This window comes from Schistocerca nitens, chromosome 1 (assembly GCF_023898315.1).
Source record: "Schistocerca nitens isolate TAMUIC-IGC-003100 chromosome 1, iqSchNite1.1, whole genome shotgun sequence".
Classification (NCBI taxonomy): domain Eukaryota; kingdom Metazoa; phylum Arthropoda; class Insecta; order Orthoptera; family Acrididae; genus Schistocerca; species Schistocerca nitens.
In genome coordinates this window covers 170,584,835-170,606,987 of record NC_064614.1, presented here as the reverse complement: position 1 = coordinate 170,606,987, position 22,153 = coordinate 170,584,835, and the positions used below count along the sequence as shown (strand labels likewise).

The following is a 22,153-nucleotide window of genomic DNA, read 5'->3' as shown; positions in this document are numbered from 1 at the left end:
ACATATGTCTACTTGATATAGGGGGAGAATCTTTTTGTTGTGATCTTCAGTTCAAAGATTGGATTAGTGCAGCTCTCCACACAAGTCTGTTCTCTGCATAACTACTGAAAACTATGTCCAACTGACCCTGATGATTGTAGACAAACTATTCCTTCTTTTAGTCAAGTTGAGCCATAAACTTTTTCTCCTAAATTTCATTCAATACTTCATCAATTATCTGACATCTTATTCAGAATTCGTCTGTACAAACAAATTAAAAAACCATCTGTTCTCTTCTTGATTGTACTGTTTATCATGCACGTTTTACTTCCATACAAGGCTACACGCCAGACAATCACTTTCAGAAAAGATTTCAAACATTCAAACTCATATTAGATGTTAATAGCAAAACATTGCAGCAATGAGTCTCATTTCCTAATCTCATCCCCTCAGTATCCTCTCATTTCATTCAGTTATATTCCATTAGCTCTGTGTTGATTTCGTTGATATTCATTTCATAATCTCTTCCTCAGTTGTAAAGTGCCAAACTACAAATCCAAAGATCTCAATTTCAATCTCCATTCAATTCTAGGATTTTTGTCTTTCACTTATCACTTCTTTCACCTCTGGTAATGTTTGCTGAAGCGAAAAATGCAGAGTTGCACAATTGGTCAGAATCCACACAAAACAGTAGGTCCCCAGACAATGGGCTGGATCTAGATCTAGACTTACATCTACATGGCTACTCTGCAAATCACATTTGTAAGTGCCTGGCAGAGTGTTCATTGAAACACTTTCACAATTCTCTATTATTCTAATCTCGTACAGCACGCGGAATGAACGCACACCTATATCTTTCCGTACGAGCTCTGATTTCCCTTATTTGATCGTGGTGATCATTTCTGCCTATGAAGGTCAGCATCAACAAAATATTTTTGCATTTGGAGGAGAAAGTTGGTGATTGGAATTTTGTGAGAAGATTCCATTGCAACGAAAAACGCCTTTCATTTAATGACATCGAGCCCAAATACTGTATCATTTCAGTGACACACACACCCATATTTCGCGATAATACAAAACGTACTGCCCTTCTTTGAACTTTTTCGATTTACTCCAACAGTCCTATCTGGTAAGGGTCCCATGCTGCGCAACAGTATTCTAAAAAGAGGACGGACAAGCGTAGTGTCGCCAGTCTCCTTAGTAGATCTATTACATTTCCTAAGTGTCCTGCCAATAAAACACAGTCTTTTGTTAGCCTTCCCCACAACATTTTCTGTGTGTTCCTTCCAATTTAAGTTGTTTGCAATTGTAATTCCTAGATATTTAGTTGAATTTACGGCCTTTAGATTTGACTGATTTAGCGTGTAACCAAAGTCTGACGAATTCCTTTTAGCACTTATGTGGATGACCTCACGCTTTTCGTTATTTAGCGTCAATTGCCAATTTTTGCACCATTCAGATATCTTTTCTAAATCATTTTGCAATTTCTTTTGATTTTCTGATGACTTTAATAGTCAGTGTCATCTGCAAACAACCTAAGATGGCTGATCAGATTGTCTTCCAAATCGTTTATATGGATAAGGAACAGCAAAGGGCCTATAACACTACCTTGGGGAATGCCAGGAATCACTTCTGTTTTACTCGATGACTTTCCATCAATTACTAATAACTGTGACCTCCCTGATAGGAAATCACAAATCCAGTCTCATAACAGACGATATTCCATAAGCACGCAACTTCACTACAAGCCGCTTGTGTGGTACGGTGTCAAAAGCCTTCCGGAAATCGAGAAATATGGAATCTATCTAAAATCCCCTGTCAGCAGCACTCAACACTTCATGCGAGTAAAGAGCTAGTTGTGTTTCACAAGAATGATGTATTCTAAATCCATGTTCACTATGCGTCAACAGACTGTTTTCATGGAGGTAATTCATAATGTTCGAACACAACATATGTTCCAAAATCCTGCTGCATATCGACATTAATGATATGGGCCTGTAATTTAGTGGATTGCTCCTACTACCTTTCTTGAATATTGGTGTGACCTGTGCAACTTTCCAGTCTTTGGGTACAGATCTTTCGTAGAGCGAACGGTTGTATACAATTGTTAAGTATGGAGCTAATGCATCAGCATACTCCGAAAGGAACCAAACTGGTATACAGTCTGGACCAGAAGACTTGTTTTTATTAAGTAATTTAAGTTGCTTCACTACTCCGAGGATATTTACTTCTACGTTACTCATGCTGGCAGCTGTTCTTGATTCGAATTCTGTAATATTTATTTCGTCTTCTTTTGTGAAGGCACTTCGGAAGGCTGTGTCTAGTAACTCTACTTTGGCAACACTGTCTTCGATAGTATCTCCACTGCTATCACGCAGAGAAGGCATTGATTGTTTCTTGCCGCTAATATACTTCACATACAACCAGAATCTCTCTGGATTTTCTGCCAGGTCTCGAGACAAAGTTTCACAGTCGAAAGTGTTATAAGCTTCTCGTCGAAGTACGCACTAAATTTCAAGCTTCTGTAAAAGATCGCCAATCTTGGGGATTTTGCACCTGTTTTAATTTGGCATGTTTGTTTCGTTGTTTCTGCAACAGTGTTCTAACCCGTTTTGTGTACCAAGGAGGATCAGCTCCGTCGTTTGTTAGTTTATTTGGTATAAACCTCTCAATTGCTGCCGATACTATTTCTTTGAATTTAAGCCACATCTGGTCTACACATATTATTAATTTGGAATGAATGGAGATTGTCTCTCAGGAAGGCATCAAGTGATTTTTTATCTGCTTTTTTGAATAGGTATATTTTTCGCTTATTTTTCGAGGATTTGGGGATTACAATATTCAATCTCACTATAACAACTCTGTGTTCACTAATCACTGTATTCGTTTTAATGCTCGTTATTAACTCAGGATTATTTGTTGCTAAGACGTCAAGTATGTTTTCACAACCATTTACTATTTGCATCGGCTCATGAACTAACTGCTAGAAATATTTTTCTGAGAATGCATTTAGCACTATTTTGGGTGATGTTTTATGCTTACCTCTGGAATTAAACATGTATTTTTGCCAACATATAGAGGGTAAATTAAAGTCACCACCAACTATAATCGTATAAGTCAGGTACATGTTTGAAATCAAACTCAAGTTTTCTCTGAACCTTTCAGCAACTGTATCATCTGAATTTGGAGGACAGTAAAAGAATCCAATTATTATTTTATTCCAGTTGCCAACAATGACCTTTGCCCATACTACCTCACAGGAACTATCAACTTCAGTTTGATGACGAGATAAACTACCTCTAACAGCAACAAACACCGCACTGCCAACTGTGTTTAGCCTATCCTTTCGGAACATCTTTAGGTCCTTTGCAAAATTTTCGGTTGAGCTTATCTCCAGTTTTAGTCATCTTTCAGTGCCTATAACGATTTGAGCATCAGTGCTTTCTATTAGGGCTTGGAGCTCTGGTACTTTCCCCAACACAGCTATGACAATTTACAACTGTTATACCAATGGTTCCTGTATCTACGTTCTTCCTGTGTGCGACCTGCACCTTTTGTGACTGAATCCCTTCTTGTGTTTTCCCACGACTCTCTAACCTAAAAAAGCACCCGGTCCACACCACACAGTCCTTGCTACCCATGTAGCTGTCTCCTGTGTATAGTGGACACCTGACCAACTCAGTGGAACCCAAACCCAACCACCCTTTGGTGCAAGTCTAGGAATCTGCAGCCTACACGATCGCAGAACCGTCTGAGCCTCTGATTCAAACCCTCCACTCAGCTCTGTACCAGAGATCCTCAATTGGTCCTGTCGACTATGCTGCAAATGGTCAGCTCTGCTTTTATCTTGCAAGCAAGACTGGCAGACTTTACCGCTTCTGTTAGCTGCTCAAAACCAGGGAGAAGCTCTTCTGATCCAAAGTGACATGCATAATTGGTACTGACATGAGCAACCACGAGCAGTCATTTCAAAGGTCAAAGGAAGGCAGTGGCATAACAACTCCAATAGGAGCTTGTCTAGTAAAGCACGGTGGTGTTCAAAATAATCTTTGGTTTGAAACTTCCTGTCAGATTAAAACTGTGTAGCAGAACCTTTGTCTTTTGCAGAAAGTGCTCTAAATGCAAGGATAGCACTCCTGGAAGAAAGGATACAGTGGAGGCATGTCTTAGCCAAGCCACAGCCTGTGGGATGTTTCCAGAATGAAATTTTCACTCAGCGATGGAATGTGCACTGATATGAAACTTACTGGCAGATTAAAACTGTGTGCCTGACTGAGATTCAAACTCGGAACCTTTGCCTTTCTCAGGCAAGTGCTCTTCGTATTGATGACTGCTTTAGTAATATCTTTTTGAGACAATATTCATTCTGTTTGACTGATCTTCCAAGTCGTTTGCCATCTGGCAGAATTACAATGTCATCAGCAGGCTTTGAAGTTTCTCTTTCTTCTTCCTTGAGATGAGGGCAGTGGTATGTCTGTCCGCTGTCCACACTCATGCCCCTTGTCCAGAACTGGCTAAATTAAAATAATGAAAGAAAGTAAGTATAAGCATAACTAGCTGTATAGAGATGCTGAGTCGTGATAGGCACAATAAAAAGATTCACACAGTTGTAGCTTTTAGCCATTAAGGCCTTTGTCAGCAACACACACACACACACACACACACACACACACACACACACAAACGCTCTCCGAGACTGCAGACGTGTGTGCAAGTTGCGTTTCTCTGTGTGTGTGTGTGTGTGTGTGTGTGTGTGTGTGTTGCTGACAAAGGCCTTAATGGCTAAAAGCTACAACTGTGTGAATCTTTTTATTGTGCCTATCACGACTCAGCATCTCCGCTATATGGTGAATAGCAACTTTCCTTCTCTGGTATTGTTATATTCCATCCTGGATTTTCCATTGTTTGATTATAGCTGTATAGAGAATTTTATTATAATAATTGTGGTGAAAAATGCAACACGATCCGAGTAGTGAATCACGAGATATTCAACTTTTAATTCAGTTGATTGATCTACATTCACAAGTGCCAGATATGAGAGGGACTGTTTTTGATTTATGACAAATTCACAGATTTAGGCAATGTCAGACAATGTGCAAAGCTTATGCCAGTCACAACGCCATTGCTGTAATTCATGTAGGTCAGTGGAGTATCTTTACTTATATAATGTTTGCTGCCTCAGTGTTGTGACTTCAATCATCACTGATGACCCATTTGGTACTGATAGGGAGAGGATTCTGTTATTTTGTGTTTGCTGCAAAAGTGCCAGCATTTCCTAAACTATCCTAGTGGAGTGGAAGCATGATCGGCATCACAGGTACAGGTTTCAAAACAGATGGCAGATTAACATTGTGTATTCTGGTACAAGCAACTTTCTCTTACATATTGGCAGTGTCTGAGGAGAGTTATAAGTGAGTGCACTGTGAATTTTGATTGAAGCATTCATAAATTTTTGCAACTGCTTTAACGAATGTACATCTATGACAATGGAGGACACTGAGCCTCGACAATGTATTCAGCTTTTTGGGCCTTCACAACCTTCTGCCAGATTTGTCTTTGATTTACTGGTGTAACAACTTCCTCAGAGTGTAATTTTCTTAGCACAATCATTCTCTGAATTCATATAGTGGTGTACAATGTCCTTGTAGCTGTCCTATAGGTAAGATCAGGTAAGTTTGACACATGGGAAAAGTGTGGCTGGACATAAAAGATACAGCACCAAAAAGGGTGGTACATTGTTGGTTAGGGTTTGGACCGCCATAGCCCACTACCCTTTCTCACTGTCTTCTCAACAGCTTCCCTTTCCTGTTCCTCGACTCAATTGCTGATAACTTTTTGCTCCTTGTATTTTATCCCTGCTACCTCAAAAATTCCTATGATTTTATTTCAGTCATTACTGTCAGAAGCTTTGTTTAAAACTGAAGATGTGATAAATGTAGGTTTCAGAATTGCCTCGTGTATTCCTGCACTTTTACAAACCTCAAAGTGATCTCCCCCAGTGGCAGCTTCTATCAGACTTACCATTTTTCAGTAAATAATTTGTTTTAGTATAAGGGGCAGCCAAATGAAAATTTAACACCCACTGCAATGGGACCGTAGAATGATTCCATTCAAAAGTAATCACCACACACATTAAAGCCTTTATCCCAGAGATCAGATGATCAATTCCAGTTTCAAACAATGCAGTATGCCACTAATGGATCCACAACCACACCCACTTTTGCACTTCCTCATCCAACTAAACCCGATGTCCATGCATGTATTTCTTCAGGTAGCCAAAGATGGGAAAACCACACAGTGCAAGATCTGGGTTGTAGGCAAGAGGTTGGAATGTTTGCCAACCAAAATTGCTGCAGCATAGCCTTCATCCAATTGGCAGTGTGGGGGCAACTTACCGCGCCTTGTGCTAACAGCTTTGGGTTTCTTTGATGTGGGATGTTTCCACCACTGGCTCTACCATTTGCCCTCAGGCTTGAAATGGTGACACCACGTTGATGACCTTCTCCTTCAACTGCAGGAGCCTTCTGCTCAAAAGTCATAATGCCCAAGAATGCCGTCAGATGGAATCATCCTGTTGCACAATAACACCTGCCTCCACACTGCCACTTTGACAACAGCTACACTTTCAACACTCAGCATCCTCGATACAGTCCAGATCTTTTGCTGTGCGATTTTCACATCTTTGGCTACCTGAAGAAAGACATGCAGGATGTATTATTTCAGTTGGATGAGGATGTGCAAGAGTGGGTCCTCATATTTTGGAACCATGACTTATAAAATTGATGGTTTGGTATTATTCTCACCTTTTAGTGCCTGTCTTCTTTGGAATTGGGATTATTACATCTTTCTTGAAGTCTGAGGTTACTCCACCTATCTCCTATATCGTGCATTTTAAGTGTAGTAATTTTTGTCTTGGTTGGTTCTCCCAAGGATGTCAATAATTTTGAGTGAGGGAATATCATCAACTCTTAAGTGTTCTGTCAAATTCATCTCACAGTGTCACATCTCTCATATTATATTTATTTACTGCCCCTCCCTTTCCACAATACTGCCTTCAAGTTTCTTGCCTTATAGCAGCTGTTCTATAAATTCTTTCCATCTTTCAGCCTTCGCTTCTTGGTACACTACTGGCTAGCCATTTGAGCCCATGATAATCATACAGCTGCTTCTCTTGTCTCAAAAGGTTTCTTTAATTCTGTTGTAGGTAGCTTTAAAAGGCAATATTATAGAAAGGGAACAGGACACGGATGAGGTGGGAGATATGATACTGCGAGAAGAATTTGACAGAGAACTGAAAGACGTAAGTGAAAACAAGGCCCCAGGAGTAGACAACATTCCATTAGAGCTATTAATAGCCTTGAGAAGCCATTCATGACAAAACTATTCTACCTAGTGTGCAAAATGCACGAGACAGACGAAATATCCTCACACTTCAAGAAGAATGCAATAATTAAAATTCCAAAGAAATCAGTTTAATACATCATGGTTGCAAAATACTAAGATGAATTTTTGACAAAAGAATGGAGAAACTGATGACAGAAGCCAACCTCAGACAAGATCAGCTTGAATTCTGGATGAATGAAGGAACACGCAAAGCAATAATGACCCAATGACTTCTCTTAAGATAGGTTAAGGGAAGGCAAAACCTACATTTATAACATTTGTAGATTTGGAAAAAGTTTTTGACTATGTTGACTGGAATACACTGTTTGAAATTCTGAAGGCAGCAGGGGTACAACACAGGGAGCAAAAGGGTTGGTTGGTTTTGGGGAAGGAGACCAGACAGCGTGGTCATCGGTCTCATCGGATTAGGGAAGGATGGGGAAGGAAGTCGGCCTTGCCCTTTCAGAGGAACCATCCCGGCATTTGCCTGGAGTGATTTAGGGAAATCACGGAAAACCTAAATCAGGATGGCCGGACGCGGGATTGAACCGTCGTCCTCCCGAATACGAGTCCAGTGTCTAACCACTGCGTCACCTCGCTCGGTAGCAAAAGGGTCTTTACAACTTGTACAGAAACCAGACAGCAGTAGAGGGGGCATGAAAAGGAAACAGTGGTTGAAAAGGGAGTGAGACACGATTTAGCCTATACCTGGTGTTATTCAATCTGTACAATGAGCAAGCAGTAAAGGAAACCAAAGAAAAATCTGAAGAAGGAATCAACATTCAGGGACAATAAAGTTAAACTTTTAGGTGTGCCAATGACATTGTAATTTTGTCAGAGACAGCAAAGGACTTTTAACAGCAGTTGAATGAAATGGACAGTGTCTTGAGAGCACAACAAGGATAATGGAAGGTAGTCTAATTAAATCAGGAAATGCTGAGGAAATTAAATTAGGAAATGAGACACTTAAAGTATTAGATGCATTTTGCTATTTGGGCACTAAAGTAAGTGATGAGGGCCAAGGTAGTGAGGATATAATGTGTAGACTGGCAACGGCAAGAGAAGCGTTTGTGAAGAAGAGCAATTTGTTAACTTCGTTTATAGATTAAGTGCTAGGAAGTCTTTCCTGAAGGTTTTTGTCTCACGTGTAGCCATGTATAGAAGTGAAATGCGGATGATAAATAGTTCAAAAAAAGAAGAGAATAGAAGCTTTTGAAATTTAGTGATACAGAAGATAAAATAGATAGCTCATGTAACTAATGAGGAGGTACAGAATAGCATTAGGGAGAAAAGAAATTTTTGCACATCTTGACTAAACGAAGGGATCTGTTGATAGGACATGTCCTGAACGTAAAGGATCACCAATTTAGTATTGTAAGGAAATGTGGAAGGTAAAAATTGTAGAGGGAGACCAAGACAAGAATACAGTAAGCAAGGCTCAAAAGAATGTGGGTTGCATTAGTTATTTGGAAATGAAGAAGCTTGCACAGGATAGGGTAGCACGGAGAGCTGCATCAAAAGTCTTCAGACTAAAGACCATAACAACAAGTGGCATCTTTTCTGAAGTGACACAAGCTTCTAGAGATTTGCTCTGCTTCTATAGCCATTCCTGCTTTGCAATTTTGCATTTCTTACGAATCTCCTTTTTTTAGACCTCTGTATTCTCTTTAATTGGCATTTTCGCATTTTTCCTTCCGTCCGTTAAATTAATTTTATGTGTCAACCAAATATTTTTATTGGTCTTGCCTTTTTGCCTATTTGAACCTCTGATGCCTTCTCTACTTCAACTCTCAAAGCTACCTGATAGTCTCCATTGTCTATTGCTCCCTTTGAAACTCCTAACAACCAATTGTTGTTTCAATGTATCCAGGTCCTATCTCCTTAAATCATAAGAATCAAATTTAATTGTATTTCATAATAAGTCACTTACAAGTTCCTAGTCTAAGCAATTCTCAAGTACTATTTGTTGGTCTGGCACCCTTACCAAATTGGACTAATGAAGGAGAGAGAAATTCAAAGACCAACTGTAAAATTCTTCATGGGTTGATTTTATTTAATTAATTCAGGAAGACAAAAACAACAGTAATCTTAGTTCACTGTTGCCCACACTGAAACTGAGTTTATTTTGTGGTTTTGTTCCCTGTGATTCTACTAAACCCAACCAGTACCCTTAAGTAGTAGTAAGAGACCATTTAATAGTTCCCTATTAGACACGATTTCTTCAAACTCTACCAACCCAAATGTTCTGTGTAAATGCAATGTTCTGTGTAAATGCAATGTTCAAAATTTCATGTAGGCTAATTCTACACATTTTGTAACACCACAGCCTCAAGGCATTCAATGATTAAATACAGAATTCACTTAAAACTTTGCCAATTCACGGAATATTTAATAACAATTTGACAAGCCATTCTACTTACTCATTAGGCCTACATGAATGAAGCAGATAGTTACTTATCTACAGGAGAATGAAAAATTCAAACAGTGCAGTGTGATTAGCTTGACCTACCTCTAGCATCTGCTGCAGGGATAGTAACTGCACACCATTGTGATAGCTCCCATTCTTCACAGTGTTGTGACTAAGGGTGCAAGTGTGAGAGTCACTGAGCTGATCCGAAAGGTTGTCTCCTGTTGACAAAAGTTTCTTTAGATTAGCCAGTCATTCAATACTACAGCATAGCTACTTTTATATCAACAACTCTCAGTCACAGGTGTCATTCAGAACCCAGATTAAGGAAAGCATAAACGACTGTTTGGAACATGCAACACTGGTATCTTTAGAAAAAAGAAAAAAAACTGGTGACATATTAGCCAGAAGATTATTCAAGAAATTAATTTATTCTGTACATTTCACTTTTAGCATATGGCAAAACTACAGAAAAATATTAAACACAAACAACAAAAAATAAGATACAAAAATTAAAAAATTAATGAAATAGCATAGAACCAGTACTGGCCAACAGGATTAGTTAAAGAATCAAACTCCCATCCATAAAACAGCTACAAATTTCTGATTACTTTACATATAAGTTAACACGTTATATGAATATAATATAGGTAAACATTCCATGTGGGAAAAATATATCTAAAAACAAAGATGATGTAACTTACCAAACGAAAGCGTTGGTATATTGATAGAGACACAAACAAACACAAACACACACACAAAATTCAAGCTTTCGCAACCCACGGTTGCTTCATCAGGATAGAGGGAAGGAGAGGGAAAGACGAAAGGATGTGGGTTTTAAGGGAAAAACTCTTTGCCTTTACATATGTCTGCTTGTGTCTGTATATGTGCGGATGGGTGTGTGTGTGTGCGCGAGTGTATACCTGTCCTTTTTTCCCCCTAAGGTAAGTCTTTCCGCTCCCGGGATTGGAATGACTCCTTACCCTCTCCCTTAAAACCCACATCCTTTCGTCTTTCCCTCTCCTTCCCTCTTTCCTGATGAGGCAACAGTTTGTTGCGAAAGCTTGAATTTTGTGTGTATGTTTGTGTTTGTTTGTGTGTCTATCGACCTGCCAGCACTTTCGTTCGGTAAGTCACATCATCTTTGTTTTTAGATATATTTTTCCCACGTGGAATGTTTCCCTCTGTTATATTCATATCATGCTTTATAATCAGAGAGACATAACAGTGACATTGCTGTGTGTCCTCTTTTTGTTGATGGAGCACAAATACTTTCTCATGGTGAAGGTTGAATAAACAAGAAAGCAACCTGCAGAAGATTGCTGCTTTGCTGTTACCATCTCACCCTCCTCCTCTGAAGGACTCCTTTCCACAACCTCCTACTGCATAACACACTAGAATTCCATAAACTCTTTGATGGTCATTTCTTGGCTGTGGTCTTCTCATAAATATCATTGTTATTCACTTCTAGTCCCATGCTCTTGGCCGAAGACACAATCTCATTGACTGCAGGCTCCACAGTAACTAACTCAAATGCTTCAGTTAGCACTCTGGCCAACACTTCTTCCAAGCAGAAGTGAGAGTTCTTTGGGTAACCCCTTCCCATGCCATTTCAGTCATCCTGACACAGGCAGCGATGTTGAAGTGAAATTTCCAATATTCTCTGAAAGTGAGATTGGTAACTTCAGTCAGCTCAAAGCAATGCTCAAAGAGTGCTATAGCGTAGAGCTCCTTAAAAATTAGGCTACAAATAATCTGCTGGTCCATAGGCTGGAAAAATGGAGTGTTGTTGGAGGCAGAAATTGGATCTTGATGAACTGAAATTCTTCAAGGAGGTGTTCTTGTAGGCCTGGAGAATGGACAGGAGCATTGCCCATTACCAACAAGGATTGAAATGGCAGATTCATCTCATGCAAATATTTCACCAAAGGACCAATCACTTCACTGATGCAATCACAAAAAAGATTGTGTGTCACCCAAGTCTTTTTGTTGGACCACCACATTGCATTTAATCTGCTCTTCTGGACATTACACTTCTTGAAGGCTCGTGGAGCTTCTGAATGTAAACAAGCAGCAGTGTAATTTTCAAATTGCTGCTTGCATTGGCACAGAATATCAGTGTGACATGGTCTTTCATTGGCTTGTGACCAGGCAATGCATTCTCCTGTGCTGTTGTAAAGGTATGCTTCAGCATCTTTTTCCACAACAGACACCTCTCGTTGCAATTAAAAACCCGTTGTGGCAGAACACACGAGCACCTTGAAGATGCCGATGAAGTTCTCTGCGGCCTATGTGTCAGAAGTGGCTGCTTTGCCTCACCATGCTGTGGATGCCAGTTCTTCTCTTAAACTTCTCAAACCACCCACGGATTTCCTTAAACAATTCTTCGGACGCTGATGATCCTGGCATCTTCTTGACGAGGTCGGCAAAAATCACTCTCACCTTCTCACAAGGGATGTTCTCATTAATAGTGTCACCTTGCAATTGCTTTTCATGTATCCATATAAGGAGCAACCTTTCGAAATCATCCAGAATATGAAGCCGTTGTTTAGATACGCTAGTCACCCCCTTTGAAGCATCTATCTTCTTAATCTTGTCCTTGTTCTTGAAGATAGTGCAAATAGTTGATGTAGACCGATTGTAAGTGTGTGCTAAATTAGCAATGTTCACACCACATTTGCATTTTTCAATGATTTTACGTTTCATTTATAAGGTCATTTTCTTTCTCTTATGGTCATCATCTTGAGGCTTTATCTCTGGGAATATTTCTACAAAGGTTATTAAAATTTGCACACACACACACACACACACACACACACACACACACACACACACAAAACCAACAACACTGTGGGTGAACACAAGTTTAGAAAAATGTGTGATCACAAGCTGCAATAAGATGGTAGCAGAAATAGCACTAGAACCATACCCCACAGTACGTACAAAGACATTGTTCATATGCTGCTTCTGACAATGAAGGGTGTTCAATTAGTTGAACATTTCCCTGGCCATGTGTGAGCAGTTGGCGACGTCACACTAAATCATCGTAACTCATTATGGGAGACATCAATCGTTAAGTGAGTAATTTTTTTACAATATGTTTTGCTCATTATGTGAAATGCGTGTTATGGGAGGTGCTCGTTAAGCGAGGTTCCACTGTACTGCTTATTCCTCACGTAGCATGTCCAATTTTGAAGTCCCAGTTCCAACTGCATTCACATTAAAATGGCTTGTTTATACATTCTCCCTCTCCAGTTAGTGTGTTCAAATTTGGTGATGTCAGTACTGTTTGGCTGCTGCAACTTTGCTGCAGAAAGTTCTGGGTGTGGTATGAGTAGGACTTTTGCTGTGAGGTGAGGAAACATGCAGGGATACAATGTACTGTTCAGTGCTGGCAGCTCTGTGGGTCCTACAAATAATTTGCTACGGTAGAAATGATGTGCATAAATTGTTCATATAGTTTGGCAGTAACTCCAACTTCTGTAGCAACCAAACAAAATATTATGTTTCTTAGCATGTAACAAAGTCGCTGGTATTCTTCATTCATGTTTAATGTTTGACCGTCCCTCAGTGCGGGATTTTTTTGTGTCGAGTGGCGTACCTATGTGTCATGGACAAAAAGACTGTGAGATAGTTAACAAATGAACCACTGCAGAAAACTGTTAAGGAAGTTGACAAAAATTCACATATGAAACAAGTTGATATTGCATAAAAACTGAACACTCCTCCGTCAACATTAAATACATAGTGAAAAAATGAAAAGCAGTTGAAGTAGAAAGTTTGGAAAGACTAAATGGCAGATGAAAATAAGTGCATACCAGTCAGTTTTCAGAACTGGGTAACAAGCTATTGATGTGGATAAAATAGGCTTGTGCTTTGAATTTTACAATTGATGGTACTGTACTTCATGCTGAAGCAATATATTTGGGATGAAATTTGGGACTCACAGATTTCAAAGTGTCCATTGGTACTGTAAAGTTCAAAAACTGATATAATTTAGCTTAAAAATGTGTTCTGGGTAAGGCTGGAAGCGTTAACACTGACACTATTCAGTCATGGAAAAATATTTTTCCATCTATCATAGAAAGGTACAGTCCTAAAGACGTTTTTAATGCAGATGAAACGGTCCCCCCCCCCCCCCCCCCCTTTTCTGCCTGATAACTCTCTGGACTTGAGGGAACAGAAACACCATGGCAGAAAATTTAGTAAAGATAGGCTAACTGTATTATTACATTATAATGAAATTGGAAAAGAACAGTTGGTGCCATTAATAATCCAAAAGGTGAAGGGCCCGTGACACTTTAAATATACGTGGACATTTCCAAATAAATATATGTCTAATGTCAAATTCTTGCATGCCTGGGACACCAAGATGCATGTTACAAATAAGAAACTCGTTCTGTTTATAGACCAATGTGCAAGTGCATCATCAAGATACGTTGTACCTATGTAATATAATTGCAGTGTTTTTTCTCCCAACTAGCTACCTTCAGCCACTCACCCACGGTGCTATAAAATGCCTAAAACAAAAATACTACAATGAGAAAGGTAAAGTGCTCAGATGCTACACATTTTGGAAGAAGCACCTGGGTTTCCATGCAAGAAGCACAATCTCAAACTGCTTCAAGAAGGTTAGCTATCATAGGATACTTACAGAAGGCATCATATCACAAATAAAGGAATTGCAGCTGAGCATTGGCAGCATATGATGGGGTAAGAAGAGAAAACTGACTGCCTTAGCTTTGATGCATACGTCGATGCAACAAAGGTGTTTCCAACTGTCAGTCCATGACAGCTGATGGAGTCTTGCAGGAGGAGATGGCAGTAAAACAAGAAGAAACTGAAGAAGACTATGAACCAGAAACTTTGCCAGTTCCTACATTATCTAAAGTTATTGAAGCAATGGACACTGTTAAGCATTAAGTGATGAGTTTTGAAGTCGGCGAAGAAGTGATGAATGTATTACGAAGATGGACAATACAGTAGAGTCTCTATTATCCAATCTTCGGTTATCCGACCTTCTGTGTTATCTGACCCTTTCACCGCACCGGCTGTGCGCCAGCTGATGACAGGTCAGTGACTAACGTGTTGTTTGTTGATACTCAGTTCATTGTCGCCATCTGCTAACTTAGATCTGTAGTGGAGTGGACGTGTTGCACTTTGTTTATTGTAAAAATTTGTGATGGTGGCTTCAAAACTGAAAAAGGTGGTCTTTTCAATGGAAGAAAAACTTACAGCTTTAAAAAGAACAATGGTGAAACTTTATTAAAAGTGGTGCAAGATTATAACGTCGGGAAAACCACAGTTGGAGACTGGAAAAGGAACCGCAATGAAATTGAGAAGTGGTGGTCTCAGCGAGCAACCTCGGCTGTTTTGGAAGATCGGAAAACCATGAAAAAATGTGATTATGAAAAAGTAAGTGAAGCTTTGTTCCTAAGGTTTACTCAACATAGAGGTAAACATGTACCCATGTCGAGAACTATTTTGCAGGAAAAAGCCTTAAAGTTTCGTAACGAACTAAATGAAGGTGAACCTGATTTCACAGCTAGTGTAAGCTGGCTCGATAGATGGAAGAAAAGATACGGAATTCGGCAACTTAATGTCTGTGGTGAAAAACTTTCAGCAAATTTTAAAGCTGTTCAATTGTTTAGGAATAAACTTCACAAGGTACTGGACAAGGAAAACGTAACAGGTGATGAAATTTTTAACTGCGACGAGACTGGTCTTAATTACAAATTGTTACCGGAAAAAACATTAGCGTCAAAGACCAAAAAGGCAGCACCAGGCTACAAACATAGCAAAGAAAGAGTGACAATTCTTGCATGCAGTAATGCCACAGCAAATTTTAAATGAAACTGTCTATGATAGGTAACAAAAAAAAAAAACGAGAGCATTTTAAAATGTATTTAAAAATGCTTTACCGGTGAAATATTACAACTAAAAAAATGCTTGGATGAGCTCAGACATTTTTAAAGAATGGTTTTTTTAACGAGTTCGTGCCACAAACTGAGAAGTTTTTGAAAGCCAACAAAAACTTGCCCCGCAAAGCACTGTTGCTTCTAGACAATGCCACTTGTCATCCTAATGAAGATGAACTTCAAGATCAAGATATAAAGGCCATGTTTTTGCCTCCAAATGTCACATCCTTATGTTAGCCTATGGGCCAAGGGAACACTGAAGAGAAACTACTGCAGCAACTTTCTTTCCTCTTTAATTAATGCTATGGACAAGGGAGAAGATACGGCCTATTAATTTGAAAGACGTAGCTGTAGCTTATGACGTGGCCCAATCTTGGGAGAGTGTTGGAGTAAATACAATTGCAAAATCCTGGAAAATTTTGCTACAGGAAAATCAAGAAAATTCACAGATGATGAAAATCTACAGCAGGAGACCGAACCAGAAAATACTACCCTGCTTCCATTGTTACGAAAAGTTCTGGGATATGCTCACGCCACGGAAGATGACATAAATGAATGTATTGTCCAAGATGAAGAATTTGAAGTGACAGATGAAGAAATAGTCAACGTGGTAAACGAAAAAGAAGGAGACGAAGAATCAGATGTAGTGGAGGAAAGTGCGCCCAAGATTTCTCACAACGAAGACACAAGGCCTTAGAAACTGCTTTAAAATATGTAGAGCAACTGGAGGAAACATCGTCTACCAAGGTTTTACTTCTTAAGAGACTATGTGATTTAGCGGCAAAAAAACGGCAAACAGCAGGCAAACAAAAGACAATTACCAACTTCTTCACACAGTGTGCTCCCTGCCGCCGTTGGATAAGCAGCTGCCAGCAGCAAGTCGTATACTCTTAGCTCACTTATTTGTTACATAGTTTAACTTTTAATTTCTTTGCTATTTTTGGGTACTTGCATTGTTTAATTCACAAATTTCGGGCGTATTATAGTATTTGAGAGTTGTAGCATGGCGTTTTAGTACCTGAATAGTGTAAATCGCATAGTCTCCTTCTGCCGCTGACCAGTGTGTCAGCAGTGCGCAAGTAGCAACAAGTGGCTTATTTAGCGTTCATTTAAGTGTAGTAGTCAAGTTGAAAATTTGTTTGAGTGTGCCAGCCGGAGTGGCCGCGCGGTTCTAGGTGCTACAGTCTGGAGCCGAGCGACCGCTACGGTCGCAGGTTCGAATCCTGCCTCTGGCATGGATGTGTGTGATGTCTTTAGGTTAGTTAGGTTTAATTAGTTCTAAGTTCTAGGCGACTGATGACCTCAGATCTTTAGGTTAGTTAGGTTTAATTAGTTCTAAGTTCTAGGCGACTGATGACCTCAGAAGTTAAGTCCATAGTGCTGAGTCATTTGAACCATTTGTTTGAGTGTTCTTAGTGCACTTGTCTAGTTAAATCCATCAAATCATTGTGTAGCTTTGTAATTAGCTGGGGCAGATTTGCATTTTATTATCTGTGACGTGTTAAGTCGCGTAGTCGTCTGTCATTTGTTTATTTCTTTCAAATAGTCTCTGTACGTTACTGACAGTACAGTTAGCCTGCTGCCGCCGAGCAGTGTGTCAGCAGTGTGCAAGTAGCAGCATTACTGCATTTACTAGGCAATCTTGTATTTTAATAACCGTTTAATTGTGTCAAATTGTTTGTGCTCTCTGTGGATTAGTTCAGATGTTCTTTGCACAACAGTATTTAGCACGGATAGGGACTGCGACTGCTGTGTTCAGATGCGGGCTGAGTTCGCATCCCTTCGCTCCCAGCTTCAGGCAGTGTTGGCTTCGGTCACACAGCTTGAGGCTGTTGCCAATGGGCATCACTGTGGGGGTCCGGACGGGGGTTTGTCGGGGACGGCCAGCTTGTCCCACACATCCGCCGATCGACTTCGGCTGTGGCTGTCTGGGATACTGCCCACATTGAGGCTGACCCCTCACCGTGGTAGAGTAGGAGGTTGTCTCGAGGTGTGGCAGGGGGCCAAAGACATTCCAAAGGGCTGAACAGACGGCCTCTCCAGTTTGTCTGATGTACCAGTTTCAGTCTCTGTCTCTGGCTGATACTGATCTTCGGCCGGGCATGGCTGCTTCTCCTGTTTAGAGGTTGCCCCTCAGTATGCAAGATCCGGGCGGTTGCAGAGGGTGGGCTTACTGGTAGGTGGGAGCTCCAATGTCAGGCTCGTAATGGGGCCCCTTAGGGATATGGCTGCAAGGGAGGGGAAGAAAACCAATGTGCACTCCATGTGTATACTGCGGGGGAGTCATTCCAGATGTGGAAAGGGTCCTTCCGGATGTCATGAAGGGTACAGGGTACACCCATCTGCAGGCTTCCGGCGGCTATCTGATTTGGTGAAGACTGCCAGTCTCACTAGTGGGATGAAAGCAGAGCTCACCATCTGCAGCATCGTCGACAGGACTGACTGCAGACCTTTGGTACAGAGCCGAGTGGAGGGTCTGAATCAGAGGCTCGGACGGTTCTGCGACCTTGTGGGCTGCAGATTCCTCAACTTGCACCATAGGGTGGTGGGGTTTTGGGTTCCGCTGGATACATCAGACGTCCACTACACCCAACAGGCGGCTACACGGTTAGCAGGGGTTGTGTGACGTGGACTGGGCGTTTTTTTTAGGTTATATGGCCTGGGGCAAGTACAGAAAGGCAGAAATGGCAACAGCCTCAAAGGGTGCAAGGCAAAGTCAGGATATGCGGGGACCAAGCAGCCATCAGTATTGTAATTGTAAACTGTTGAAGCTGCGTTGGTAAAGTACCGGAGCTTCAAGCGCTGACAGAAAGCACCGAAGCTGAAATCGTTATAGGTACGGCTAGCTGGCTGAAGCCAGACATAAATTCTGCCTAAATTTTTACAAAGGCACAGACTGTGTTTAGAAAGATTGCATGCAACTGGTGGTGGCGTGTTTGTCGCCGTTATTAGTAGTTTATCCTGTAGTGAAATAGAAGTGGATAGTTCCTGTGAATTATTATGGGTGGAGGCAAAACTCAGCAACCGAGCTAGGTTAATAATTGGCTCCTTTTACCGACCTCCCGACTCAGCAGCATTAGTGGCAGAGCAACTGAGAGAAAATCTGGAATACATTTCACATAAATTTCCTCAGCATGTTATAGTCTTAGGTGGAGATTTCAATTTACCAGATATAGACTGGGACACCCAGATGTTAGGGACGAGTGGTAGGGACAGAGCATCGAGTGACATTATACTGAGTGCACTATCCAAAAATTACCTCGAGCAATTAAACAGAGAACTGACTCGTGGAGACATCATCTTGGACCTACTGATAAACAGACCCGAACGTTTTGACTCTGTAAGTGCAGAACAGGGAATCAGTGATCATAAGGCCATTGCAGCATCCCTGAATATGGAAGTAAATAGGATTATAAAAAAAGGGAGGAAGGTTTATCTGTTTTGCAAGAGTAATAGGAGGCAAATTTCAGAAAACCTAACAGATCAAAATGAAAATTTCTGTTCCGACACTGACAATGTTGAGTGTTTATGGAAAAAGTTCAAGGCAATCGTAAAATGCGTTTTAGACAGGTACATGCCGAGTAAAACTGTGAGGGACGGGAAAAACCCACCGTGGTTCAACAACAAAGTTACGAAACTACTGCGAAAGCAAAGAGAGCTTCACTGCAAATTTAAACACAGCCAAAACCTCTCAGACAAACAGAAGTTAAACGATGTCAAAGTTAGTGTAAGGAGGGCTACGCGTGAAGCGTTCAGTGAAGTAAAATTCTATGTACCGACTTGACAGAAAATCCTAGGAAGGTCTGGTCTTACGTTAAATCAGTAAGTGGATCGAAACGGCATATCCAGACACTCTGGGATGATGATGGCACTGAAACAGAGGATGAGACGCGTAAAGCTGAAATACTAAACACCTTTTTCCAAAGCTGTTTCACAGAGGAAGGCCGCACTGCAGTTCCTTCTCTAAATCCTTGCACGAACGAAAAAATGGCTGACATCAAAATACGTGTTCAAGGAATAGAAACACAACTGAAATCACTCAACAGAGGAAAGTGCACTGGACCTGATTGGATACCAATTCGATTCTACACAGAGTACGCGAAAGAACTTGCCCCCTTCTAACAGCCATGTACCGCAAGTCTCTAGAGGAACGGAAGGTTCCAAACGATTGGAAAAGAGCACAGGTAGTACCAGTTTTCAAGAAGGGTCGTTGAGCAGATGCGCAAAAATATAGGCCTATACCTCCGACATCGATCTGTTGTAGAATTTCAGAACATGTTTTTTGCTTGCATATCATGTCATTTCTGGAAACCCAGAATCTACTCTGTAGGAATCAACATGGATTCCGGAAACAGCGATCGTGTGAGACCCAACTCGCTTTATTTGTTCATGAGACCCAGAAAAGTTCCACGCGGCTTTTCGCGGATGATGATGTAGTATACAGAGAAGTTACAGCATTAGAAAATTGCAGCAAAATGCAGGAAGATCTGCAGTGGATAGGCACTTGGTGCAGGGAGTGGCAACTGACCCTTAACATAGACAAATGTAATGTATTGTGAATACATGCAAAGAAGGATCCTTTATTGTATGATTATATGATAGCAGAACAAACACTGGTAGCAGTTACTTCTGTAAAATATCTGGGAGTATGCGAGCAGAATGATTTGAAGTGGAATGATCATATAAAATTAATTGTTAGTAAGGCAGGTGCCAGGTTGAGATTCATTGGGCGAGTCCTTAAAAAATGTAGTCCACCAACAAAGGAGGTGGCTTACAAAACACTCGTTCAACCTATACTTGAGTATTACTCATCAATGTGGGATCCGTACCAGGTTGGGTTGACAAAGAAGATAGAGAAGGTCCAAAGAAGAGCGGCGCGTTTCGTCACAGGGTTATTTGGTAAGCGTGATAGCGTTACAGAGATGTTTAGCAAACTATTTGAGCGGGCACGGAGGCTTTCCGGCAGTCGTTCTTCCTGCGAACCATACGCGACTGGAACAGGAAAGGGAGGTAATAACAGTGGCACGTGAAGTGCCCTCCGCCATACACTGTTGGGTGGCTTGCGGAGTATAAATGTAGATGTAGATGTAAATATCTATTCAGTCTAATTTGATTTGTATTGTATTAAATGTTTAACTCATTTGGCCTCCTTTTAGTTTAATTTTTGTGTTTTTTTGTACTATTTTCAGTGTTACCCAACCTTCCCACTTATCCGACCTTGCTGCGGCCGGTTTAGGTCGGATAATCTAGACTCTACTGTACCACATTAAAATTAGGACAAAAGAAACAGTCAACTATTGATATGATTTTCAGACCTCTGTGGAGAGAGAACTACACATTGTATCTTATTCTATTAGAGTGCAGTTAGGCAGTGTGTGTGTGTGTGTTTGTTTGGAGCTTGTGGGTGCTCAATGGTGAGGTTATCAGTGCTATAACACTCATTAAAGCAAATGAGTGTGGCTAAAATCACAAAAATTGTTCTACACTCATGCACTCGAACCGACCACACAGTCACTACCTAATATGTGCTGAACTGACTGAGAAAGAGTAAAAGTAGTTTTACATGAAATGAAAACACAAGTAAAATTACGAAGGATTGTGGTACAAGAAAGGCACAGACAAATGTGACTGGCTGACTACCTACAAAAATATGGGTGAGCCAGTCACCCTGTTAACACATTACAACTATTGCCCTAAAATCTTGGGAAAAGTAGTGGACAATTCACAGAACTTTACAATTTGAACCACATTCATTTGAACGTTACTTAAAACAGAGGGTAGACACATTGTCGGAAAATAAAACACAATTCAATAAAATGTGAAGCACAGTGATCTGTGCGCCACAAGCAACACACATAGGAGGGTCCTCTCAGCAGAGCAAGATGCCATGTCTCATAGGTCTGTGATGAGGGCTGTGGCCTGTGCAAAGACGAATAAGGGGGGACCTCGTCCCATCGACATGGTCATAAGGACATATGTCACGGTGGCATTGTGGGCTTTACTGAACGGAACTTATTGTCAGTCACTTACAGCCACTCATCCTCCACCAACACAAAACTCTGGAGCACAACAGCGAGGCTTTAGGGTGTGCAGGGATGGCACACTGAAACAGCTGAGGATCATGACATGCTTCCTTGGCTGCTAGATTTGCCTTTCCCATTCCACGTAATACCCATATGCCCATGAATCCAGCAGAAAGACACCTACTTCCTCAGTCGTCATAGCTGGAAGAGGGCATCCTGGATTACTTTATCTGCTGGGTACAAACGATGTAGAGACTGAAGGGAACTCAAGGAATCTGAACAAACAAGATTTTAGCACTGGAAGAACATTTCATCTGCCCCAGTGCCCACAAGATCACATATAATTATTCGACGAAGACAGTGAAGTCTTGAAGCAGTCGGACCTTGAGGACAACACAATCCAGGAAGACAACAGAGGAACCAAATGATGCCCCGTGTTTAGA

The 22,153-nt window shown here is 40.8% G+C and overlaps 1 protein-coding gene across 1 annotated transcript in view; it reads right to left on the bottom strand.

Annotated features, from left to right (window-relative positions):
• LOC126244604 (gametogenetin-binding protein 2-like) overlaps positions 1 to 22,153 on the bottom strand; it is a 148,731-nt gene that overhangs the window by 13,150 nt on the left and 113,428 nt on the right. The window contains exon 10 of the mRNA XM_049948253.1: positions 9,872 to 9,990. Within this exon, the coding sequence (XP_049804210.1) occupies positions 9,872 to 9,990 (119 nt within the window). The remainder of the gene's footprint in view (positions 1 to 9,871; positions 9,991 to 22,153) is intronic.